General features: G+C 47.9%; 2 protein-coding genes and 1 long non-coding RNA gene across 3 annotated transcripts; 2 read left to right on the plus strand and 1 right to left on the minus strand.

Annotated features, from left to right (window-relative positions):
• Positions 1–614: 614 nt before the first annotated feature.
• On the plus strand, positions 615–4,486 carry fibpa (fibroblast growth factor (acidic) intracellular binding protein a). The gene is made up of 11 exons (XM_029164851.3): positions 615–959; positions 1,051–1,135; positions 1,288–1,486; positions 1,634–1,760; positions 1,990–2,090; positions 2,310–2,443; positions 2,920–3,028; positions 3,113–3,176; positions 3,284–3,370; positions 3,510–3,607; positions 4,104–4,486. The coding sequence occupies exons 2-11, from the start codon at positions 1,051–1,053 to the stop codon at positions 4,171–4,173; spliced, it is 1,074 nt and encodes a 357-aa protein (XP_029020684.1). The 5' UTR covers positions 615–959; the 3' UTR covers positions 4,174–4,486.
• A 1,272-nt stretch (positions 4,487–5,758) lies between these two features.
• On the plus strand, positions 5,759–13,420 carry efemp2a (EGF containing fibulin extracellular matrix protein 2a). The gene is made up of 11 exons (XM_029164850.3): positions 5,759–5,947; positions 8,514–8,722; positions 9,190–9,238; positions 9,337–9,525; positions 10,022–10,144; positions 10,236–10,352; positions 10,709–10,828; positions 10,903–11,022; positions 11,128–11,254; positions 11,845–12,040; positions 12,553–13,420. The coding sequence occupies exons 2-11, from the start codon at positions 8,621–8,623 to the stop codon at positions 12,712–12,714; spliced, it is 1,305 nt and encodes a 434-aa protein (XP_029020683.1). The 5' UTR covers positions 5,759–5,947; positions 8,514–8,620; the 3' UTR covers positions 12,715–13,420.
• A 2,767-nt stretch (positions 13,421–16,187) lies between these two features.
• Positions 16,188–22,850, minus strand: LOC121202526 (uncharacterized). The gene is made up of 2 exons (XR_005898201.2): positions 18,926–22,850; positions 16,188–18,679 (listed from the first exon to the last, which is right to left on the minus strand). It is a non-coding gene; the product is annotated as an uncharacterized LOC121202526 (long non-coding RNA).
• Positions 22,851–22,945: the final 95 nt, after the last annotated feature.

The following is a 22,945-nucleotide window of genomic DNA, read 5'->3' on the forward strand; positions in this document are numbered from 1 at the left end:
AGATTAATCGCCGCAGGAAAAGGGAGCAGATTGTGTACACACAGGCAGCAAGCAAAGCCATATAGGGGCCCGAAGCTCACATGCTGTAGAGGCCTTTCTCTGATCTGACACATTTTAAAATAAGCAAAAGCACAAATGAAAGGGCAGAGTTCTACAATAGGCTAATGTCTGACTGTCAGATGCTCTGGTGTAATTAGAGTCTTTATATAATTGTCTATTGTCTCCTTTTTGTGAGACCATGGACAGTTTTATGTTTGTGGTAATTGGTTTCCGTGCTTGTAACAGATGGGATGTGTTAGTTGAGCGATTGAAAAATTCAAATTCCTAATTAAAAAAACAGGTAATTGATAATTGTATTTGCAGATTTTCTGTCAGACCACAGCAGTAAGAATGGAAGGGTTTTTATTTTCATCATAAATACAAACATATTTGACATTAAGTTCTAATAAGATAATTATTTACCAGGAGAATTAATTTATTGTGTACCTTTAACTAAAGTTGTAAAGCAATTGAAAACAAACGTAGCCCGTAATTAGAGAATTAGAGAAAATACTCAGGCATTTTGACTATTTGTGTGTAAGCAAACCTAGTGACTTTCCACCAGGCTTAAGCTTTTCCGGTGACGTAAGACAAACCGGAAGTGGGCGCTGCATGACTGTTGTTGACACTGCGTCCACAGTGATAATCTAGCGTTTAGCCTTAGTAGGCGTTTTCTTAGTGTATGCTAGTTTCCATACGTGTGCTGACACCTTGGTTATATGGTCATGTCCTAATTTACCATTTTGGCGTCTGTGTGTGAGCTCGGTCTCTGCCGACGCTGCTAACTTTGCTACGCAGTTAGCTGAGCGGGCTAACGTGGCTAATCAGCGAGCCATGCAAAGACAGCTCAGGCTCTGCTAGAACTCCGGGGTAAAGATCATTGTTTGCCTAAAACCGTTTGGAGCAGCACTCATAACAAGGTAACACGTCGCTCCGTGGTGGTGTGCTGATGTGACAGGTTAACTTCTTTTAATCTTCACTTAATCCTGGCCTGTTACTGACTCCACGCAGATGGCTGTGGAGCTGGACGTGTTTGTGGGTAACACCACAATCATGGACGAGGAGGTTTACCAGCTCTGGTTGGATGGGTATACAGGTATGGGCTGTTAACTAAAGACATTTGTTCACATGTGACTTGCTTGCATTGTGATCATACAGGAAATAACTTACTGTTGCATAGGTTTTTTTTCAAATGTATGCATTGGGTATTATGACCACTGGGTTATGCCTGTCGCCTTTTTTCAACAGTGAACGATGCTGTAAAGGTGCGTATGGAGGGAGGAGTTATGGATGAGTGTGAGGCAAGTGCAGATGTTCTGCAAAGTGACACCATGGACCAGTACAGGACTTTCCAGATGTGTGAGCGTCTTCTGCACAGTCCAGCCAAACTGGCTAACCAGCTGCTGTTCCAGATCCCACCCCATCGACAAGCCATGCTCATAGAGAGGTGCAGTGAAGGCACTTTCATTTTTCATATTCATTCGTGTGTCTGATGTGTTGTTTATTTTGAAGGAATGGCACACTTATTTGAACATGTACATTTTATGAAGAGATTTTTTACTTTTAAGATGTTTCCTCTATTGCCTGCTTTTAGGTACTATGCTTTTGATGATGCTTTTGTCCGGGAAGTTCTGGGAAAGAAGCTCTCTAAAGGAACTAAGAAAGATTTGGACGACATCGGTGCCAAGACAGGCGTGACACTGAAAAGCTGCAGACGGCAGGTACTGTAACAGGCATCCTCAGATCCACTCTGACTGCTGATAATAAACAATAAATGTCAGAGGCTAGCCTAATAACATTCAGGATTAGCGTGATTCAGGGGTTCAAAAAGATTGTTTTAGATATGTTTAAGGATTAAATTTAGTTAATTGGAACTTTGATTGTGAACAGAGTTTTAGTAAGTCATGTTGTCATTTTAGCTAATCTTACATCATGTGTTTTTGCCTATAGTTTGACAACTTCAAACGTGTTTTTAAAGTGGTGGAGGAACTAAAGGGACCCCTGGTGGAGAACATTCGTCATCATTTCCTTCTTTCTGACAAGCTTGCGAGGTAATACGTGACACGGCCCCGGGGTTCTTTTTATGAGGCACTGGTATTGCTTCACATCTGTAGTTGTTTAATTATTGACTACATGGTTTTAAAATATTTACTACCTGTAACAAAATGCGAAAAGGATTTTGTTGACTGAACCCAAACCAGTGAAAACAAAGTCTTGATAGTCTTATTCTGTTTAGTTATTTACTTTAATGTCTCCTTTGCTTATTTCAGGGATTACGCTGCCATTGTTTTCTTTGCCAACAATCGTTTTGAGACAGGGAAAAGAAAGCTACAGTATTTGACTTTCCAGGATTTTGCTTTCTGTGCTGGGCAGCTTATCAACAGCTGGACCGTTGGGGCCCTTGGTGAGCGATTACTGTTGTTTCCTTTGGCCGTTTCACTCAGATAATGCGTTGGCCAACTTGAATAAATTAAATTTCTAACAGTTATGTAACCCATCACTCAGACTGAACGGTCATAAGGGTTACACAGCGATAAAACGTCAGTGGTAAATGCAGGAAAAACAAACACTTGAAACCATGACGGAATCCATTAAGTGTCTCAACTGAGAACAAGAGGTTTTCTGTCTATGGGGGTATAGCTTGAAACCCAATGAGCAGTGCCACTGTCAGTAAGGCTCACTGACCACCAGAGGTCCTTCAGGTTACACTCAATGGAATTAAAAATTTAAAAACTTACCAGCTACCAAAGTGAAATGTTGATTGATTAGACCTAAATAAGAATATATTTAATATAAGAAACTGTTTACGCTGTCTATAATATGGAGAAGAAACATCCTCAATGCATATTTGACATTGTTGGACTTGTGTTTCTTCTGTAGATAACCAGGTGGAGGATATGGACGTTGATCTTGATAAAGAGTTTTTACAGGAGCTGAAGGAACTGAAGATTTTAATCTCAGATAAAGATCTGCTGGATCAACACAAAAGGTAACAGAAACAGAGAAAATTGTAAGTATTCGCCTTTTTAATACAGTTTTACGTAACCGTCTTATCTCTGCTTGTCCTGTTCAGTCTGGTCTGTACAGCTCTCAGGGGAAAAACGAAAGCTTTTAATGAGATGGAGGCTAATTTCAAGGTGAGAAGCAAAACGGCTCATCATCTGCTAACTGCTGCAGTTTAATGTGATGCTAATGACAAGAGAACCGTTTTTTTACATTGTATATGAATATGTGTGTTTTATAGAATCTTTCAAGAGGCCTTGTTAACATCGCTGCAAAGTTAACCAACACCAAGGACGTCAGAGATTTCTTCATTGATCTTGTGGAGAAGGTTTGTGCGCTTTCAAAATCAAAGTGCTGTAAGCAAATACTGACCGTCCAGGCCAGATTTCCTGAAGCATGTGCCAGCGTTTGAGCCTGCCTTTGAGATGGTGTGATGTAACGTCTACTCCCCTCCGTCGCTCCCTCAGTTTATAGAGCCGTGCCGCTCAGACCGATGGACAGCTGGGGACATGAGGCTCTACCTTACTCACTACACCAACTCTGCGCATATACTTGACACATTCAAGTGAGTTAATATGCCTTTTTTTCTGTAAAGAGTGTGTACCAACCCCAACCCTACCAGTGTTCCCAAGTCCCAGGGGAGCAACTAAAGCTAAAAATACATTCTTGATTCTATTGAGAGCTTTTGGAAAACTGAACAATTATACAAATATACAATTATGTTGCATGTGCTCTGTGACATTGACGTCCCTGGTCTACCAGTGGGTGTCACCCTATCTTGCTCCTCAGCTCTTAAACTGTAGTTACCTTGTTTCTCATGCAAACATTTAGGAATGTAGTTAAAGCTTGACACGGCCCTGCGCCGCTACACACTAAACAAAGAGATATTCATGAAAAGAAACATAGACCCCCCTCATTACGCTGCGCCAACACAGAGATTGCCTCATTTATTTTCTGCACTCTGATTTCACAATTACAGTTTGTCAGGAGACCTGGAATGTCTCTTTGCTCCATTGACTTATGGTTTATTCTCCTTCTGTCTCTCTTTCTTTGTCCTCCAGACATCAGGTCGTGTGGGACAGATACATGGGTGTCATCAAAAGCTGTATATTCAAAATGTACCATGACTGAAGCCACTTCTTTGTGGCTTCTCCCTCTCTTTGCTCTGCTTCTTCTGCTGACGTCGTCATCTTATCCTACAGATTTTGCTTTCTCTCATTTTCATTCCCACAATTTGCCAACTCACGTATATGTATATTTGGTTTGTAAATAAAACTAACATATTTACACCAAAATGTAATTCTGTAAATGTATCAGATGCTATAATTAACCCATTTCAGAGATTTACTGATCTTGAGTGTTGGATTGAGATTAGATACAGAAACAAAAGGAGAAGATCTAAAACTCTGTGTCAGAATAAAGACAGACTTGAAGTCAAGCATCAGAGGCTGCACTAAATATACAGTAGAAACTCTGTAAGGTTTTAATGACCTTTGTCAGTTTTGTGGATGTGTGTGTGTGGTCATGGACCGCCCGAGGGGGCACAGTTGGTCCAGCCAGGGGGTCGTCAGTGTGATTTTTAACAGCCTCCCCCGTAATAACAGCTGTCATCTGTGCCACCACCCAGAAACACAGGCCAGATAAACAGTTTGTGACTGTTAAAACCCAAACACCAGAGGTTTACTTTGAAAAATAAGAATAAACATACAGCAATCTATCAGGAATTTTAAAAAAGCACCACTGCACTTCAAAAAATATAAATACTGTGTTTATGAAGAAATATTTAGTTGTAAATGGAAGTGCAGGCAATAATTTCATAAGAGCTGCTCTATTTCTTTGACTATCTTGGACTGAAGCCTACAGTAACCGTAATGGGATGGTTGCAAATTTAATTGTGGCTTTTACTTCGAGGGAGTAAAACTTTGACTTTTAAGGGTGAATCAGACTTTTAAAGGCTCATCGTGGTTAAGCAACATCTTAACCGGTTTGCAACATAACAGACATCCACTTTTGCGAGAAGAACTACCGCTGAAAACGATTCTAAGCGGACTAATGCATTAGTCACGTAGAAAAGGGAGAAACTGAGTTAGTTCAAAACAATACTAGCAGTTTATTTTCATCGTTTAGTCCCAAAAGTCTGTTCTGTGGAAGGAGCGGACACATTTTCCGACTAGGTCTCCACACTGTTTCTTCTGCACTCTCTAATTTTTGTGCACATTCCATTAACTTCTCTCTCTCCGACTATAAATATCCCGCACGTCAGATTGGACGAGAGCAAGCGTTTCAGCTGCATTATGGAAGAAAAAAAGAAGAGGACAAGATGGAGGAGGAAAGTATAGATAGATGGGGGGGTAAGTGGGGGGAGGAGGAGGGAGGAAAGAGTAGGAGAGCTCGGGGCTTTTGCGGGGGGTTTAGTTTAAATGAAACCAGGTGTGTTGTGGGACCAGTGAGGGGGGGCATTGGGTAAGAAAATGAGGTGGGGGGGGGGGGTGGCATGTGTGAATCTGTGAGTTGTTGTTCCACTTGCGATTTGGACAGATTTGGAATTTCGGTATTTGGGCCGCAGACCAGGAATTTGCATCCTGGGGGGTCAGGGAGAGGGGGTTAAGAGAGCGGAGGATGGCAGTGCAGGGGGCCGGAGGGAGGTGGGGGGGTGAGAAAGGGCTGTCGCTCTCTCCTCCCTCTCTCCCCTCCTCAGTCTCTGCTCGCCTTCTCCCTCCCTCTTTCTCGCATGTGTTCAGCTGCTCCAGCTGTCGGGCTCCCCACTCACTCTCTCAGGGTCACACAAGCAGGAGTTTCAGGGACCACTTCTGGACGCCAACTCCGCTGGGACCAGTGCAACCAGTAGGACTCGCTGGTCAGAGGACGACCGAGAGGCAGACGACCCGTCAGAGCAGATTCATCCGTAAGTGTCTCCTACGCATATAGTTCACAAGATGAGACAAGTTTGAGGCAGAGAACTTATCGGCGTTGTGAGAGTTCTGGAGGGAATAACGGGCCGAGTTCCTCGTACCCGCTTCTACAGCACGGGCCGGAGGCTTTCCCGTTGCTCTGCTCTCCCAGCCACACTTGGCTCCTCACTGAGCTGAGATACCGTGGCCTAGGTCTGTGTAGCCCGCCTCTTGGCTCGGCGTTCCACAGACTAATGGGGGGGTTGACAGGAAGAGAGGCAGTGAGTCACCGGGCAAAACTCCTCCGACTCCATCGCTCGTCTTCAGCGTTTACAGTCAGATTGTGTCAGACGTGTGGACGGAACTGCGGTCGGTTGGGTCGCGGTCCCCGATGGGTCGACCCGCGGCACCATCCAACCCGCAGCCCGTTCTAGGAAGCAGGGACGACAACGCAGGCAGAGCATCCTGTGCATGGGCCCGTTTGGACCGCACACACCTGACACCAGCACCGGTTTGATCTGCGTGAGGTTCTAAAGGTTCCTTAGAGCCGCACAGTCCTCTGAAGGCCCCAATCAGTCCTGTATGAACTGTGTGGTACCGGGGCCCCCTGTTCATGGCCGGAGCGCTCTCCGGCTGCCGAGTCCAACGGCACCGTTGGTTGTGTACACGACAGTACACGGACATCCCGCAGCTTCGGCTGTGTGCATGTGTGTGTGGTCCAACTGTGTGTTTTTCCTGGTCCCCATGTGGTCACATTTATAAGCCGCCTGATATTTTGCTTGTTAAATTGTGCTGACTGTGAATTTTAAAATGGGTCAGCCAGCTGTTTCCCAGGCTGAGGACAGCCCTGATTGTATTTGTATTGGAGTGTAATTGTTTTGTCATGAGAAGTGATCTGAATTAGTTGCACAGCAGATGTTTTTTTTTATTTCAGCTGCATCTGGTACAACAAAAATACTTTTTATTGATTGATCTGTGATTGATGGACACACCACACGTGTGTTATACAACCATGCAACAACTGAAATACAGCTTGCTTTTCACATTTACCGATACTGAGCATTGATAAAACAGCAAATTATTTGAGAGAAGGGATTATTCTAGTAGGGATTTGTTCAGGAGATGTGTAATAAATAAGATACAACGGGTGTGTTGAGGTTTCAGCTGGTTCTACAGTGAACCCGTGCTTCTCCGGGTCAGTCACAGTCCAAACCCAGACCATGACCTCCGGCACCAGAGCCACATCCTCGACGCAGCGAGCGGAGGTTGGGGGTTTGATAGCAGCTGTCCTCCCTCGTGAACCATGGGGGGTTTCCCAGAACCTGATACCCTGGGAACCACTGCTGTGGCAGGGCATCCCAGCAGACCAGCGCCCACATCCCTGCCACAGGCATTACAGAGGTCCACCGGGGCCCCGCCCGACCAGCGGCTGGACCCAGGACCGCTGGTCAGTTCTCTATGGGGGCGGTTCCGGTCCGGGTGAGCGGCCAGAGGGCCGAGTCCGAGAGGTCACGTACTGCGGCCGTCTGACGGCGCGGTGGAATGCGTTCCCGTCTGCGCTGGTGTTTCGCCGCCCAGAACCACGGACGGGTCGCCATAGACCCGTGATGTCACCCAGCGAGCATCTGCGGGCGTCCACGTCACCCTGCGGCCTCCTGTTTGTCCCAGTGTGAGGAACAACAATAAGCAGCGCCTGTAGATGTGGCCTCTGGGTTTTATAGGCCGGCGTGCGTCTGTGCACGTAGACACGCGGTGATTATAACCTTCCTGTCATGTATTTAACTCCCTGACGTTACAGACAGGTTTTTATTCCTTCAATTGGTTTGTTTTCTCTACTATTTTGGGTCTGGCTGAGTTGGAGTAGGTGATTTGTTTATGTTATAGTGAACTTAAACACTTATAGCTTCTCTCCAAGAATATTAACTGAGGGATGGTTGTGTCCCTCAGTGTCCCGCTGGGAGCAAAGCCAGTCCTTCAGAGAACTCGCACCGCAAACAAACCCACATAATTCACCCCCCCTAAATTAAACCACACTATTTCATTGTGTAATGAGCAGTGGGGGGGGGGGGGGTACTTAGATCCTTCGATAAAAATATGGAGATTATGATGTGAAAGTGTGCATTCAATGCATTCAAAGGGATTTTCTGTAACGTCCCTGAGTCGGAACCTTCAAGAACAGGAGCAAACACAGATGCCCTCCTGCTTCACGGGGACACAACGGGGCACATTGAGGGAAGAAGCGACGGGAGCGTCGGAGCCGGAAGTGTCCGTCCGGCAGGTTTGTCCTGCGCCGCTGCACACAGACGCCTGTCTGTGCGCAGCCAATATGAAAGTATGTGGTGTTGACTTTGTTATTACAGCAGAGGGACGTCACAGTGTTCATGTTTTCACCCGGCACACTGTTCCTTACATTTATTCTCACCGTGCTCAACGGGGGCCTGTTTGGTGGCGGGCTCTCATTGCCTAAAACCTGGCCTGGGCTCAAGTCCATTCATCCGTGTCAGCGGCGCGGTTTGATGCTAAATCGAGCTGTTGGTGATTTCTACCTGTGTGTGTGTGTTTTCCGGTGTTTTCCTGAAGGTACCACCTGTCGGCGGCTCCAGGTGCGCCGCTAGCCGTGCGAGAGCGTGCGCGTGCACGTTTGGACGTGTGTTCCCGCCCGGCCTCCCACCAACTCGTGCGCTAGCATGCAGGGCGCTGGCGTGTCCCGCGTGTGCGTGTGCATATGCGTGTCCGTGCTCCTCCGCGGTGCTATTTCACAGCCACTCACAGAAAGTGACACCTACACGGTAAGGATGCATGAATAGCGCTCGCTACTCCCCGTTCTCCTCTCATTTATTTTGCTGCGTCGTCTTTTTCTTTTATTGCGTCCTGCACGTGTCAGCTAATATTCCCGCCCTCCTCTTTTCTCCTATTATCTTTTTTTTTGTCAGTTTAATTTGACTGGCCTTTCTTTGGGCCTGACTCCAGTCTCCAGTTACTAATTGAAGGTTAAGGGCAGCAGCTTAGAATCCTTTCTAACGAGCGATCGCTGGCTTAAAGAACGTCGTTTAAAATGCCATGCTGTCTTTTTGCTCCAACTTTTCCAACACCACTCGAGAGGAAACAGCTTTTTCTACCCTCTCCTTTCCCCCCTCGTAGCCCAGCACTGTAGTATTTCTTATGAATCTCTTATGCAACTACTTGGCGCCGATAAAAGCCTTGTGTCTTTCTTTCCATCAGTTTCTCACTCACTTTCTCCCCATGTTGTCTGCAGGAATGCACAGACGGGTATCACTGGGACCCTCAGACCGAGCACTGCAAAGGTAGCACATAATATACAGTTACAGCCTCCACGGTCCCGTCCTGTCTTTCCGACGCCTCGGGCGCTGTAATTAAATCTCTCCCCTCGTCTCCCCCTCAGACATAAACGAGTGCGAGACCATTCCCGATGCCTGCAAAGGGGAAATGAAGTGCTTCAACCACTACGGCGGCTACCTGTGCCTGCCGCGCTCCGCGTCAGTCATCCCGGCGTCGGAGCCCGCCACCGCCCCCCCGGAGGCCTTCAACCCCTGCCCGCTGGGTTATGAGCCGCAGAGGGACAGCTGTGTCGGTGGGTGTGCGCTCTGTGGGTGTGTGTTGGGGGGGGGGTGGACGATGGACAGGTGGCCCGCAGGACTAGTGATCACGCGTTTGGGTAAATTTATTGTCACCGGCCGCAGATCGGGAGCGACAGGTGGCCGCAGCAGGTGTTGGGAGCGCGGGCAGCATGCTGGTGCAAACCGTGTGGGTGTGAGCGAGTACGAGTCCGCGGGGGGGCCAGGCAGACAGTGTGGGAATTTGGGAGATTTCACGCGGGGACAGCTGCCGTGCTTTAGGAGCCGCGCTCGACGGCGAGGTGTCCCTCAGGGCCCCGCATGAGGCAGCGGACGTGATTCAACGGGATGCGGCGGCCTCCAGCTGCCGGGCGCAAACGAGGCGAGCGGACCCCCCGCCCCCCCCCCCCACGCGGACTCCCCCCCACCGCCCCCCACGCCGAGAGCCTGTATCTGTCGGCCACTCTGAACTCCCATTTACACGTGCGCTTTTGTTTCCGCCTGCAAACGCAGATGTCGACGAGTGTGAGCGGGACGAGCACGACTGTCAGCCCAGCCAGCAGTGCATCAACACGCTGGGAGCCTTCACCTGCCAGTGCCCGGACGGCTACCGCAAGGTCGGCACGGAGTGCATCGGTGAGAACGCCCTCGCCTGCTCGGCCGCTCGCGGACGCCAGCCGAGCCCGCGACCTCTGTAATGACCTCTCGCCTTCCTCCCGTCCCTCAGACATCGACGAGTGCAGGTACCGGTACTGCCAGCATCGCTGCGTCAACGTCCCCGGCTCCTTCTCCTGCCAGTGTGAACCCGGCTTTCAGCTGGCGGGAAACAACCGGTCCTGTATCGGTGAGTCAGTTCTGCGTAACAAACGACATGTATGAATGGATGTTCAACAGGACTCAGTGGCTTAATCATGTTTGATTCACATCAGCCCGAGAAATCTCCAACATCGCCGCACATTGAATCAATATCGCTAAACTCTAACAGGTGCGCAGACAAACAGTGCGTGACTGCATCCAGCCGTTAAAAGGAACACATGGGCAAAAATATCTTAAAAAATAAACTCAAACTATTTTAAGTTGGGGTGATTGGGCTCCAGCTGTGCGGCTCTCAGCGCAGATGCTCAATGAGCTCACGGTGGAAACAGCGTCTCGCTTTAACCTGAAGCGTTCCCTCGCGGCCGCCGCTTGTCGTCCCTCCAGACGTGAACGAGTGCGACATGGGGGCGCCCTGCTCGCAGCGCTGCTACAACACGTACGGCACCTTCCTGTGCCGCTGCGACCAGGGCTACGAGCTGGGCTCCGACGGCTTCGCCTGCAACGGTGAGGGCGCCGCTCTAACACTTCCCTAACCCCGACGGCGGGCCGTCACTAAAGCCTGCGCCTGTGATTGGCAGACATTGACGAGTGCAGCTACTCCAGCTACCTGTGCCAGTACCAGTGTGTGAACGAGCCGGGGAAGTTCTCCTGCGTGTGCCCGGACGGGTACCAGCTCCTCGGCAGCAGGCTGTGCCAGGGTGAGCAGCGCCTCCTCCCCACGCTAACACCCCCCCCCCACACACACACACCACCCCCCGCACGCGGTCCTGCTCACTGTTCTGCTCTGACCCCTCCCCCCTCAGACGTGAACGAGTGTGAAACAGGTGAGCACCAGTGCACCGACTCGCAGACCTGCGTCAACATCCACGGACGGTACCAGTGCGTGGACGCCAACCAGTGCCAGGAGCCCTACGTGCGGATGTCCGAGAAGTGAGTGACACCTCATGAAAGCGCGTCCACACAAACGCGCACCTTGTCCCAATTAGTCCAATATGCGCTGGCCATCAGCTCGGAGCATAATCAGCCCCTGTGTTGAGTAAGGCCGAAGCTGCTCCACAATTACTTTTTCCACGTACGAGTCCAACTTTGCAACCTTTTCTTCTGAACGCGTTCCCGTGCAATAAGAGGACTATTAAAGTTGTGAACAACTGTTGGATTGGTAACAGGTGTGGGTCACTATTAACATGTCCCACATGACTCGGTAGTATAAAATATTTTAGAAAAACATGAGGAAACATGGCTACTGTTCAATATTTGCTTAGCTTTTAGACTTTGTGCTTAGGCATATTACTCCCCCTACTGGCCGATGTAGGAACTACTATCTATGTTTGCATTTAAATTTATTTAATTGTGGACACGTCGTTCAAGGTTTTAGGCCTGTGATGTTTAGAAGGTGTGTTACCTGTCTGTATCCACATCTGTGTGTGTGTGTGTGTGTGTGTGTGTGTGTGTGTGTGTGTGTGTGTGTGTGTGTGTGTGTGTGTGTGTGTGTGTGTGTGTGTGTGTGTGTGTGTGTGCAGTCGTTGTGTGTGTCCTGTCAACAAGCCTGCCTGTCGAGATCTTCCCTTCTCCATCGTCCACCGCTACATGAGCATCACCTCGGAACGCTCCGTCCCCTCCGACATCTTCCAGATTCAGGCCACCAGCGTCTCCCCGGGGGCCTACAACACATTCCGCATCCGCTCCGGCGATGACAACGGAGACTTCTACATTAGGGTGAGTACTGACACGGAGCAGAGACAAGAACATTGCAGGTAGATCCCAAACTGCATCTGTAGAGAACGGTCTGATTCTTATTTGGATTTGGAGCATGTCAGTGTTTGTATGTGATGTGTGTAGTGACCCGGTCAAACTCTACCTCCTGCAGCAGTTGTGTCATGCAGCTATTACAGTTTCTTTTTTACTACTCTACACGTTTGCCAAGTTTAGCAACCGTTTTAATGTTGGAAAACTAAAGCTGTTGGGCACAAACTCAACAATTTGTGCTCAAAAACACAGTGGAGGCAAACAGAAAAGGGCGGCGAGACAAATCATGCTTTCTTCATTTAAATCTTCAAGCAATAATGTTTATGCAGGAAATGCAATGAAACTTCAATCGGGAGCTAATTCAATTTCAATTCAATTTTTCTCAATATGTGTAGTTTGCGAGACCCTGAATACATCATCACCTTCTAAAGCTTAGGCTGTGAGACAAACCTTTCAGCCTGACTTTCCGTGTTCTCCTGCAGCAAATCAATAATATCAGCGCCATGCTGGTGCTGGCCCGCGCCGTGTCCGGGCCCAGGGAGTACACGCTGGACCTGGAGATGGTGTCTATCAACCCTCTGCTCAGCTACCAGGGCAGCTCCGCCCTCAGGCTCTCCATCTACGTGGGCCCGTACGCCTTTTAGAGAACACAGAAGAAGAGGAAGGAGAGGAGGAAGAAGAAGAGTGTGTGTATGTGTGTGTGTGTGAGTGAGTGTGTGAGTGTGTGTGTGTTGGGGGGTCAGAGAAAACAATTTAGGAGAAAAGCAGATGCAAAACAAAGACGTAAAAAGGAACCGATGCTGTTCAACCAGTCACTGTGATGCTTCATGTACACATTCCTGTCAGCCCACAAATACAATGCAGCAGTGTCTCACATAATTAGTCCAGTCAAAGTCGGATTGGTCTGTTGTGTTTTCATGGGAATCGCGCTCATTTTCACATGTGACAGCATTGCGTCATGGTCCATGTTTTTAAAGGGGTTTCTCTTTTCTGCGTTTGTGCCTGATGACAACAGATGCGTGACATGTTTTCTGTTGTGCCTTCAGGTGAAGTGATTCACGCCCGGCGTCACTCCATTAATCCGTTTCCATCGGTTTCCATCCTTATCTTCGGTTCCGCTATATTTGCCACTTTATGCTTGTCAGCCGTGTTTCCTGTTTCAGACGTGATTCAGTAACCACTCAGATCAGACCTCAGCATCCGTGCTCCTCCGTCGCTCTCTGCTCTTCAATATTACGCCGGCGCTCTCCGTCACTGTCGTTTGTAGGACTGTCACATTGCCCATTGTTTTGTACTTTACATTTTTTTGTCTACAGGATTGAAGCTAAATAAAAACATACATAAACATCAGCGTCATAATGAAACTCATTATAGTTAATGTGATTTTTTTGCTGTTTTCTCACTTTTCGACTACATTAATTAAAAAATAGAAATAATCACTAGCCACTATTTACAACCTAGTATTGAGTTCAGTTCTGTTGTATAATTGGGCCTTGTTATAGAAGCTCAGATGAGTCATGTTTTGTAATTAACCTAACAGACATTGAAAGCCATAAATATTCCTTTGCTGTTTAAACTTAAATGTGACTTTGCTGAATGTTTGTTTCTGGCTGTGCAACCCACTGGCCAATGGGCGTCTCCTGCCTCAGGGGGCAGCAACGAGCCTGTTACCGCATGTCAAACCACACTGAAGCAACAGCAGCTACACTGCAATAAAACCAGAGCCCCACGAACACCAGAGTCGTGTTTTTGACCTGGATCTTTAGTGGGTGTGACTTCACAAACTAACTGCAACTAAATAATTTCCATTCAGTTTTCCGGTAATGTCTTCAATTCAGGGGATGAGACACTGAGCCGGGCTGATAGTGACCAGATGTGATCTCTATGTTCTTATACACTAGTCAAAAGCTGCACAGTCTTCAATAATCTGACAAAGAGCCTCTTGTTATGTGAGAATCTAAAACATAAATAAAAATAAGAGGCAGGTTCACCAGGGTCACCGTCTTACTTACTGTTGCTTTATGTACTTGGGTCCACGGCACCGAGGAGAACAGTGTGTTCCTGCACACCAGAACCGCCCCCATCTTTACCTGCACCCACGCACTCACTCACACAGCACGATCCACCAAAGTACACATAATCACTCCTGTTTGCAGCACCACAGGTTCACACAAGCAAACACTGCGCTCAAAGGCGCCCTGATGCAACCTGACATCCACTGGCTAAACAAAACAGACAGTGACATCACGGCTCCATTACCAGTCTCTCATATTAACTGGAAAGAGTCATATTATGAGGCGGGTTCAATCCCGACACCAGGGAAGAAATGAGCAGCCGGCTGCAGTTTAAGTGAAAAAGACTGGAGTTGTGCTGCTCCCCGGTTACATTCTTATATTTGACTGTCCCAGCACTTCACTTGTGCTGACAGAGTCTCCTGACCCACAAAAAACAGCGAAGGGAAGAGAGAGACAGAGGGAGAAAGAGAGAGGAGCAGAGAAACGGAGGGGAAAGCCCTTATTTCACAGTCCACTGCCGTTCGCTCCGCCCACACACACGCACACGCACGCACACCTCCCATCTGTCCACACTGGGGGGTGATGACTCACACACGCAGGCCCGTTTTATGTAATCCGACCTGGTGCCGTTCGACCACCAGGGGGCGCCAGATGACACCGCTCTCAGATCAGCGGCGTCCAGAAATAGCAACAACCTGAGGAGAGAGTGTTGGTTTTATAACCTAATTGACGAGTGAGCCTACATTTTCTCTCGTTTTCTATGAACTCATGCACCTGTGGGAGGAAAAACCGATGGCAACTTAGTCTACTTTTCGCAAATAATGTCCAATTAAGTGACTGCCTGTACTAATACTTTCCAAGCTCTGTAAAATGGGTTGTGGTGCTCTCGCCCAGCGTGGCCTGCTGATGATGGAGAACCGAGCTGACAGAGGCCGGTGATGGTGTGATAGGGTGATGTCCCACATTTACAGAGAGTAAATCCAACATATTAAAACATTTAGTCAAAAGAAACCTGATTTAAATGACACAACTCATAAAAGTCTAATAAAAAAAACACGAAAGGCTAAAAATTACCACAAAAATCTAACAGCTGAATCTTCTACCTTTGACAAAATTACACTGAGAACATACTGGGTAATATTAAAAGCACACAAACAATGACAAAAGGCCACAGAGAAACATGAATGACCCAAAACACACATTTGTGATACAAAACAACTAAAGACCAAACATCTGAGATGCAAAATGAGTAAAAGCCAAGGATGCAAAACAGTACAAGAGAAGGAAATAATGACTTAAACAGATACAAAACTATGAAAATCAATGCAAAGGACAACAAAGAGGTGTAGAAAGATGCAAAACAAGATGCTAAATGAGAGCTCCAGTGGCACAGTGTGGGCAGTCACAGAGGAGAGCATGTGTTTGAGCGTGGCAACGCCCACACAGACCAGCGGGGAAGGGTTCGGGGCGCGGGGAGGGGGCGGGGCCTCATCTCCTGGCACCTTTACCTGTATGATGTCATTTCTGGCCGAGCTGGACGCGTCGCGCCTCAGCGGGGGGCCGCGTGGGAGCAGAAGGGGGGCAAAACGATGACTCCTGCGGGACAGACTGTAGCAGCGACTTCGAGATGATGAAACAAGCTCAAACTGGGACGACGGAGGACGCGTTTGCCCGTTACACAACCTGCCTCTGTTCCTCCCCCCCGTTCGAGACCTGCAGCCACGACAGGAGAGATCTGTCTCCTTTTGATCTCCCCCGTCCAAACAGCTCTCAGTGCCCCCTCTCCACAACGTCGGCATTATATTTATGAATGAAGGAGCGAGGTGGAGTGTCATTTCCCTCCACCCACTCGCCCCCTAGCATTGAGACGAGTTCATTAATGAAAAGAGCGGGCAATGGAATCTGTGGGACATTAAAAACAGGGCCGAGCGACTAAAGCGCACAAATTAGAGAGAGCATGAGGCAGGAAATGGCTCTCTGGATATTTACATAGTGTGTGTATAGATATATGGAGAGAGGCTGATCAAATGGGATGGTAATTACACGGTAATAGTATAAGCAACATCCGCAGCTAACAAAACAACAATCATGATGCAGCTAGGTCTGGATTCACACTGCTTTAATAAACAGACGGTTACATATAAGCATCAAAGTCGGACTACATGTTATAAACGTGTTATATACGTGTTATATACATGTGGGACCTAGTTCCAGTTGGCGTGTAGCATAGATAATGTTCAATACTGTATATTGTCACTTATATTAACTATTAATAAGAATAACTTACTTACTGATTTCAGTATGAACAACAACAACAATGAACAGAATGTCCAAACATCATATGGAACTTTAGTTCTGGAGCACGTGAACGTGTCCACATCACACAGCTTCCATGTGTAACTAGCAGGAGTCCACTCTTCAGCCGTAGGAAATAATTAGCCTATCGGTCCGGTGCAGTTCCAGCCGCCTGCTGGGGACGCTCGCTACCTCGGGTCAGCGTAATCTCCTGTCAACCCTGTGGGAATCGTGCGCAGGGATTCGCGGCCTGCGGACGTATCGGGTCACATGTCTGCGATTATCGGCGGCGTAATTGCACATATGACTGTACAGGTGTGAGACGGGATGATGCACACGCGACCGGGGGTCTAAGGAGCACTTAAAACAACGCCAGCATCCCTGAAGTAAACGTAAGGGGAGGTGGTGGAACACACGAGGGCTGAGGCCTGAGGAAAAGTCACCATTCACCCCTTTCACAGGAGCCTTGGATGGATTTATATAAGGCTCTGAGCTAGACCTCATCCGTGCCTGTTCTACCTTCAATTTCTTTACTCATTGCGTAAATGTGGTTACCAAGAAACGACAATGTGTTGCTATGGGTGTGTGGGTGTATAACAGCAAAAAAGGGACCTATGCTGAAAAGACATCCAGCCCTGAGAAAAATAACAAATGAAAAACTGAAAGGCATGCGAGCGCCAGGGAGCAGAACGCTGGGAAGGCACTTTGTGAATCAGAGGAGACAAACAGATATTTGGCCTGTGACTCCAGCTGCTGCGGGTTTTTTAGAGGATGGAGATGAAAAGCAGCTCGCGGCGGATTCTCCTGTGGTGGAACGTAACTGATCCCTATCCAGTTACGACAATGAGGCAACTGTGCTCTACACAAGCATTCGACAACATGAACAAATGTGACAAAGTAGAAATGAGCTGTTGCTTTGCTGTAATTAATGATCTGAATATTACTTCAGATACTTAAGTATTTAAACATCACTACACAGAAACTTGAACTATCATTGAAGTTAACTAATCAGTGGAAGGATTTGTTTACTTCTACACGTCAGTAGCTTATAGTTGAGCCCAGCAGACCCCAACCTAAGATGCTCTCGCAGCAAAATAAGCCTCTCGCCGCAGCCTCCAGGCTCAATAGAAGCATTCAGGCTATTCACTGCGTTATTGTCCCCGTGTTCTCCTGCGAGTCCAAGTATAATCCAGGGACCTTGAGGAGACAGAACTCGAGCACAACTAAAGAGCACTGGTGAAAAACTTCTGCCCCTCGCTCCGTGGCCCCGGCTACTAAAAATAAACTGGATATTGAAAAGTGGAGAGAAAAGGTCCAAGGCTGCCGGCTCACAAAGCCGAACCCGGAGAAGGAGGCAGGGAGCGGCGGATGGAGCCGCGGGGTGAGGAGCGCGGGCGCGGGTGGAGCCGCGCGCGTGGGTGTCGCACCATTTATATTCACAGGTCGCGTCTGTCTGTCGACGCATCCGTCAGGCGTCAGAGCGCACGGATCGATGGGACTAGCGCACGCCGTGAAGCTGGTCGCAGCTGGCGTGAGCGTGTGAAAGGCCCCGACAGGAGCCTGGATGGAGCCCCATTCAGCAGGACTCACCTGTAGATCAGAGACACCTGTGAGCGGCTCTGTGGCGAATAAACAGGAGAGCATTGGTCTCGTGAACTACTCTCAAATTCAACAGGTTTCATGTGAATATGCACGTCTCTGTTTGGACGGAGGCCGCTGATGGCGCAGACGCGCGGGATCGGCCCAAATTTATTCTTCGGCATGACAACGAGCCTGAACTTGGGCGAGAACAAGAACATGGAGTCCCACAACAGATGGTTTGGCCTCCACAGAGCAACATGGTGGAGTCATCCTGGGATTAGGAGAAGGAACAATAGAGACGGTCTAAATCCACACTGGAGCCGTACCTGAAGTACCCGCTGTAGCAGCGAGGAAGAGCGGCCGCGGGATTAGATTTACATTTACATCATTTACATCACTGTTAATTAAGTAAACTGGTAAATAAAAAACTGCTTGTCGTCATTATGAATGTCTCAACATACGTCGTATTCGGCTGTATGTGATACCACTACCTCTTTGCCTCCGCGGCCAGCTCCCAGTGTTCCCAGTCAGCTCCCAGTCAGCTCCCTGCCTCCCCGCGTCGCCTAAAATTTCGATCTTTTTTTTTTTCCTCTTCCATCTCCCCTCTTTACACTGCATCCTCCCTCTCTTGCTCCCACTTCGATGCAGGAGTGGGAGGCGTTGCTAGGCGACAGATTAGCTCCTTCCTTTCAAGAAGCAGAGCGCAGACCTTGACTCTCTGGGTGTAAAAATAAACAGAAAAAGAAAAGATGGTATTAGAAGCAAGAAAAGGGACAAGTACGTTTCACCTCTGGCGTGAGAGGCACAAAGCTTCCATGCAGCACAGCCCCCCCCCCCATCTGCTGCACGCGTCCTCCTGAAGCGGTCGAAAACAACTCTGGTCACATTTGAGATGAGCACAATCAATGTTTCATCGCCAGGAAAACTGTTGACATTTCATATGACATAAACTTTGATAACTCACAGTACAGTACGGCGGAGCGGCTGCAGAGTGCGATGATCCATCCTCCCTGTTCCCTGTGATGTGATGACTAAGGGTGTGGAGGAACATGCTGCTCGTCCCTCATCCGCAGCGTCGCTTGCTGCCAACGGCCGAAGCTGTGAAAGTCACACCTGTTGGCGACCGCAGCTCCGTGTGTGTGTGTGTGTGTATGTGTGTGTGTGTGTCACGGCCAAAATAGTCCCTGCCCTTTGTACATCTGCTCGTGTGTGTGAGGCGCGGTGTCAGAAAGTAACTGTCAGTGAATGAGGGGGCTGCCGACCGAGTGACCAAGTGAGCGAGTGAATGTGAATGAGCAGATATTTATAGCAGGCGAGGCTTTACAGTACGTGGGTGAAGCAGTGAATGCGAGTGAAAACAAGCACGTTGGGCCTCTTCCAGATTCCGTAACCACATTTTCTGGAGCATCATTTTATTCTGAAAAGCATCGTTTTTCGCAGGATGCCTCAACATTTTATTGCTCTGTTCAGCAGGTTGGAGAGCGTTTAAACTGAAAGCAGCTCGTCTGTGGTGCAGAAAACAACACGGTCAACAATGTGAGAATGAATCAGAACACGGTTGTGGGCCGGATCCTGATGAATAACCTGAAACTTACTTTAGACTACACCCATCAGTCATATGATCGAAGGCCCTGTACTCATCTGATTCCTTTACTGGACCACCCATCGGAGTCAGTGATGATCAGAATGAAACTAGTCTTTCTCTCTACCTTCTTTTTCACAGCTACATATCAATATATATACATGTAACACAGCACATGTGGATTGAGCTAATTGGCACCATCTGTCAGAGAAAGAGAGACGCTTCTTATTAGATTAAATATTATAACTCACAAAGGCAGGTGCCACCATTTAAATTACACCGGGGCCAGACAGGTCTTAGGATTAAGGTACAATTGTGTCTCGGTGAACAAATGATTGAATTAGCGAGTGAACTTGCAACAAAATGAGTTGTCAAGTAAAAATACACCAGTAATTATGAAAATGAGGGAGTGAATGCGCCTGATTGAGCGATTGTACTGAGGAGGGGGATACGTAGGCCCGAATGAGCCGACGCATGAATAGTGAGGCGAGCGGGAGGTCCTGGCACAAAGACGACTCGCTAATTGGATTTATTTGAGTCCATTTGCTGTCAAGGAGACGCGACACTCGTCCCTCCGACCCCTCGCTCTTCACCCGTCCGCCTCTCCACTGCCGCGCGCCTCTGAGCCACCCACCCATGATACCGACACAACCCCGCTTCATAATGACAGGGATTATCATGACAACAGCAGCGCTGCAGACAACAGAGTGTGTGGGACAGCTTAAGTACCTACGAGACGGCTGGTTGGAATAGAACAAACAACTTTGAGTGTTCGCGCTCTGGGAGCGCCCGCATAAAGACGTGCGCTATTTTTGCCCGTGGAACGTCTGGAAACGGTGCTTTTTTTACACCGAAGGGCGACGATCTTGAAGGAAGTGAGAGTGTTTAGTCACCAGCGAAAATGAGATTCAGATCAGACTCGAGGTTCTCTCTTCAAACAACAAGCAGTCATTAAGGGCCACTTTACTCTGCAAACCCATGATGTACTTGAAAAGCTCACAGCGTTTATTAACCATGGGTGAAGGGGAGAGATGCTGCATGCGATTCAGTGATTCACTGCTCACAGGGATCAAATAATTTATAGAATTTGGGAAAACATTTAAAATCAATAGTTTAGTTCCACTATTATGAACTATCTCCAAATTTATGATGCTTTGTGACATAATAGGCCATTATATTTAATAAAATGAAAGACATGCACATGTGCACATTTCATGGTTGTAAGTATTAATTAATTTTAGGATCTATCCTCTGAGAACCATGAATATTTTGTTGATTTCCTATCGGACACGTGTTGGGGTGACGTTTGTGATAAAGCAAACTGATAAGGAGCGGGAATCACACGGGTGTAAGGGGACAATCTGTGGGTCATTAGCCCAGAGGGACGGAGTGATGAAAATACAGCCACGGGGGGAGGAGACGGCTGAGTCATCCAAGAGAAAACCACAAGCAGTGTGAGGCAGAGGCAGCTCCACAAGAACCTGAGCAGCAGAATACAGCTGGAAAATCAGACACAGCAGTGAAGGTCCCAGAGAAGAAACAGGATGATTCACCAATGGGCCGCTGTCTGCAATTCAAAAATATGAATCTGGGGGGGCAATATTCCATTGAATTGATTTCATTCTCATTGTGTAATAAAGATCCTGATGAGTATTAAACCTTAAGAAAAACTCATGCTTAAGAAAACCTTAGATGTTGTTTTTTCACAGGCGCAGATTCAATCGGAGGACGTGATGCTGCGGAGTGAGCTGTGTAACAAGTGCTTATGCTTTTAACCTCATCCTACTGACATAAATGACATGCACTGATACAACCTGCAGCCTCCTCCAACGTTAAAACTGAGCTCAATCAGCACCTCTGCTGGACATTATGACAGTATGATGATATGCCAGTTAAATGGACCATATACACCAGCAGCTGACTGTACATTTCCCTAGAGCCACTTCAAAATCAACCGTGAAGACACTGTGTACCAGAACGTTCTCTCCATTCAACTTCATGGGAACATGTTTGCCATTGTTCAAACCCCTCCCGTCCCGTTAAACGCTGAGCAAAGTGAAATAGTTCAAGATAGAGAACAACAGTGGGAAATCTGATCGTAATTTGCCTTGATGAAGCGCGCGCGCAGTGTGTGTGTGTGTGTGTGTGTGTGTGTGTGTGTGTGTGTGTGTGTGTGTGTGTGTGTGTGTGTGTGTGTGTGTGTGTGTGTGTGTGTGTGTGTGTGGACAGCGGCGCAGATCCAGATGTGGTCCACTCGTCAAGCACATAGCACACATCTATTTGGGGAGGGGGGCTAAAAGTGAAGTCTCCCCTCTATAAATAGGACGATCTGTGCTGGATACGGGGGCGCGCCTGCAGTCCTTGAGTCGGTCACCGGTGAGGTCTATTTTTAGAAACTGCGCGATTCACTTCACGTGAGACGAGCGACAGGTTGCGCAACCGCGGCTGCGTTTTGCGCGCGCGTCGAACTATTAATGGATGGGATTTATTAAAAGTGATTTTAATTGAGCTTCAGAAGATCGTCACTAATTCGTCAAATGCAGAGAACAAAGCGAGCGCGAGTCATAGCCTACGCAAACGTCATTTTATTAACAGTAAGATTAGGCTATAAATAGACATTGTGATGGAATTATTTTAAAGACCGATCGTTGCTGGGGCTGAGAGTCACATTAACTACAACTGTGTGCGCGTTTATTCCTATGATTATGTTGGTTGTCTGTGATAAGTCCACATTTTTATTCCACATAGACAAACAATCAATTTAACGACCCGAGAAAATCAATCTGGAATTCAGTCTATTTTTTGTTTGAGAATCAGCAGATTAATGAGAAAGGTTTTGCGTGTGCGCATTATGTACATGTAAAAATGTAAAAGTCATACAAATCGGTGTATTTGTGGCGCATGTTTTTGGAATTATGAAATATTATCTGCTAAAAGCAAGACATATGATCGCTCATATCTAAGAGACCAGTTAATTAGAGGGTATCGGTACATTCTGATCTGCTCAGGAGTCATTTCATGGGTAAATGGCGGCGGAGAGACGGGGAGAGAGATACCGAAACGGCTTCAGCAGCCATGTCCGCCTCGGCGCTGCCGCAGCCTACAATCTGAGCGGCGCATCATCAATCCCCCGAATCCCCCATGTTTAAAATGTTCTCGGCAAAATGTGGCCACACTGAGCCGGTGAGTCGCACCTAACAAGCACCTGCTGTGTTTACTGACGGGTCCGGTGCAAACAGGCAGTGGCGGGTACCCTACCTCAGGTGCCAGACATACAAACACACAAACCTCCTTCGTATGCAACCGAGTCTCCGCACCCCCCCCTTCCTCCAATACACCGGAGTCCGGTGACTCCGTTTACGTTTTACGCTTGCTCCGCCCCTTACTCGGTTTTGTCCAAAT

Source organism: Betta splendens, chromosome 10, assembly GCF_900634795.4.
Source record: "Betta splendens chromosome 10, fBetSpl5.4, whole genome shotgun sequence".
NCBI lineage: Eukaryota > Metazoa > Chordata > Actinopteri > Anabantiformes > Osphronemidae > Betta > Betta splendens.

What these genes read in the sequence shown, in the direction of transcription:
- efemp2a (XM_029164850.3), top strand. Translation starts at nt 8,621, where the DNA reads ATGCAGGGCGCTGGCGTGTCCCGCGTGTGCGTGTGCATATGCGTGTCC. An exon ending in CAGAAAGTGACACCTACACG is followed by an intron (nt 8,723 to 9,189) that starts GTAAGGATGCAT and finishes TGTTGTCTGCAG; the next exon opens with GAATGCACAGACGGGTATCA. An exon ending in CGACGGCTTCGCCTGCAACG is followed by an intron (nt 10,829 to 10,902) that starts GTGAGGGCGCCG and finishes TGTGATTGGCAG; the next exon opens with ACATTGACGAGTGCAGCTAC.
- fibpa (XM_029164851.3), top strand. Translation starts at nt 1,051, where the DNA reads ATGGCTGTGGAGCTGGACGTGTTTGTGGGTAACACCACAATCATGGAC. An exon ending in CTGGTTGGATGGGTATACAG is followed by an intron (nt 1,136 to 1,287) that starts GTATGGGCTGTT and finishes TTTTTTCAACAG; the next exon opens with TGAACGATGCTGTAAAGGTG. An exon ending in TCATTGATCTTGTGGAGAAG is followed by an intron (nt 3,371 to 3,509) that starts GTTTGTGCGCTT and finishes TCGCTCCCTCAG; the next exon opens with TTTATAGAGCCGTGCCGCTC.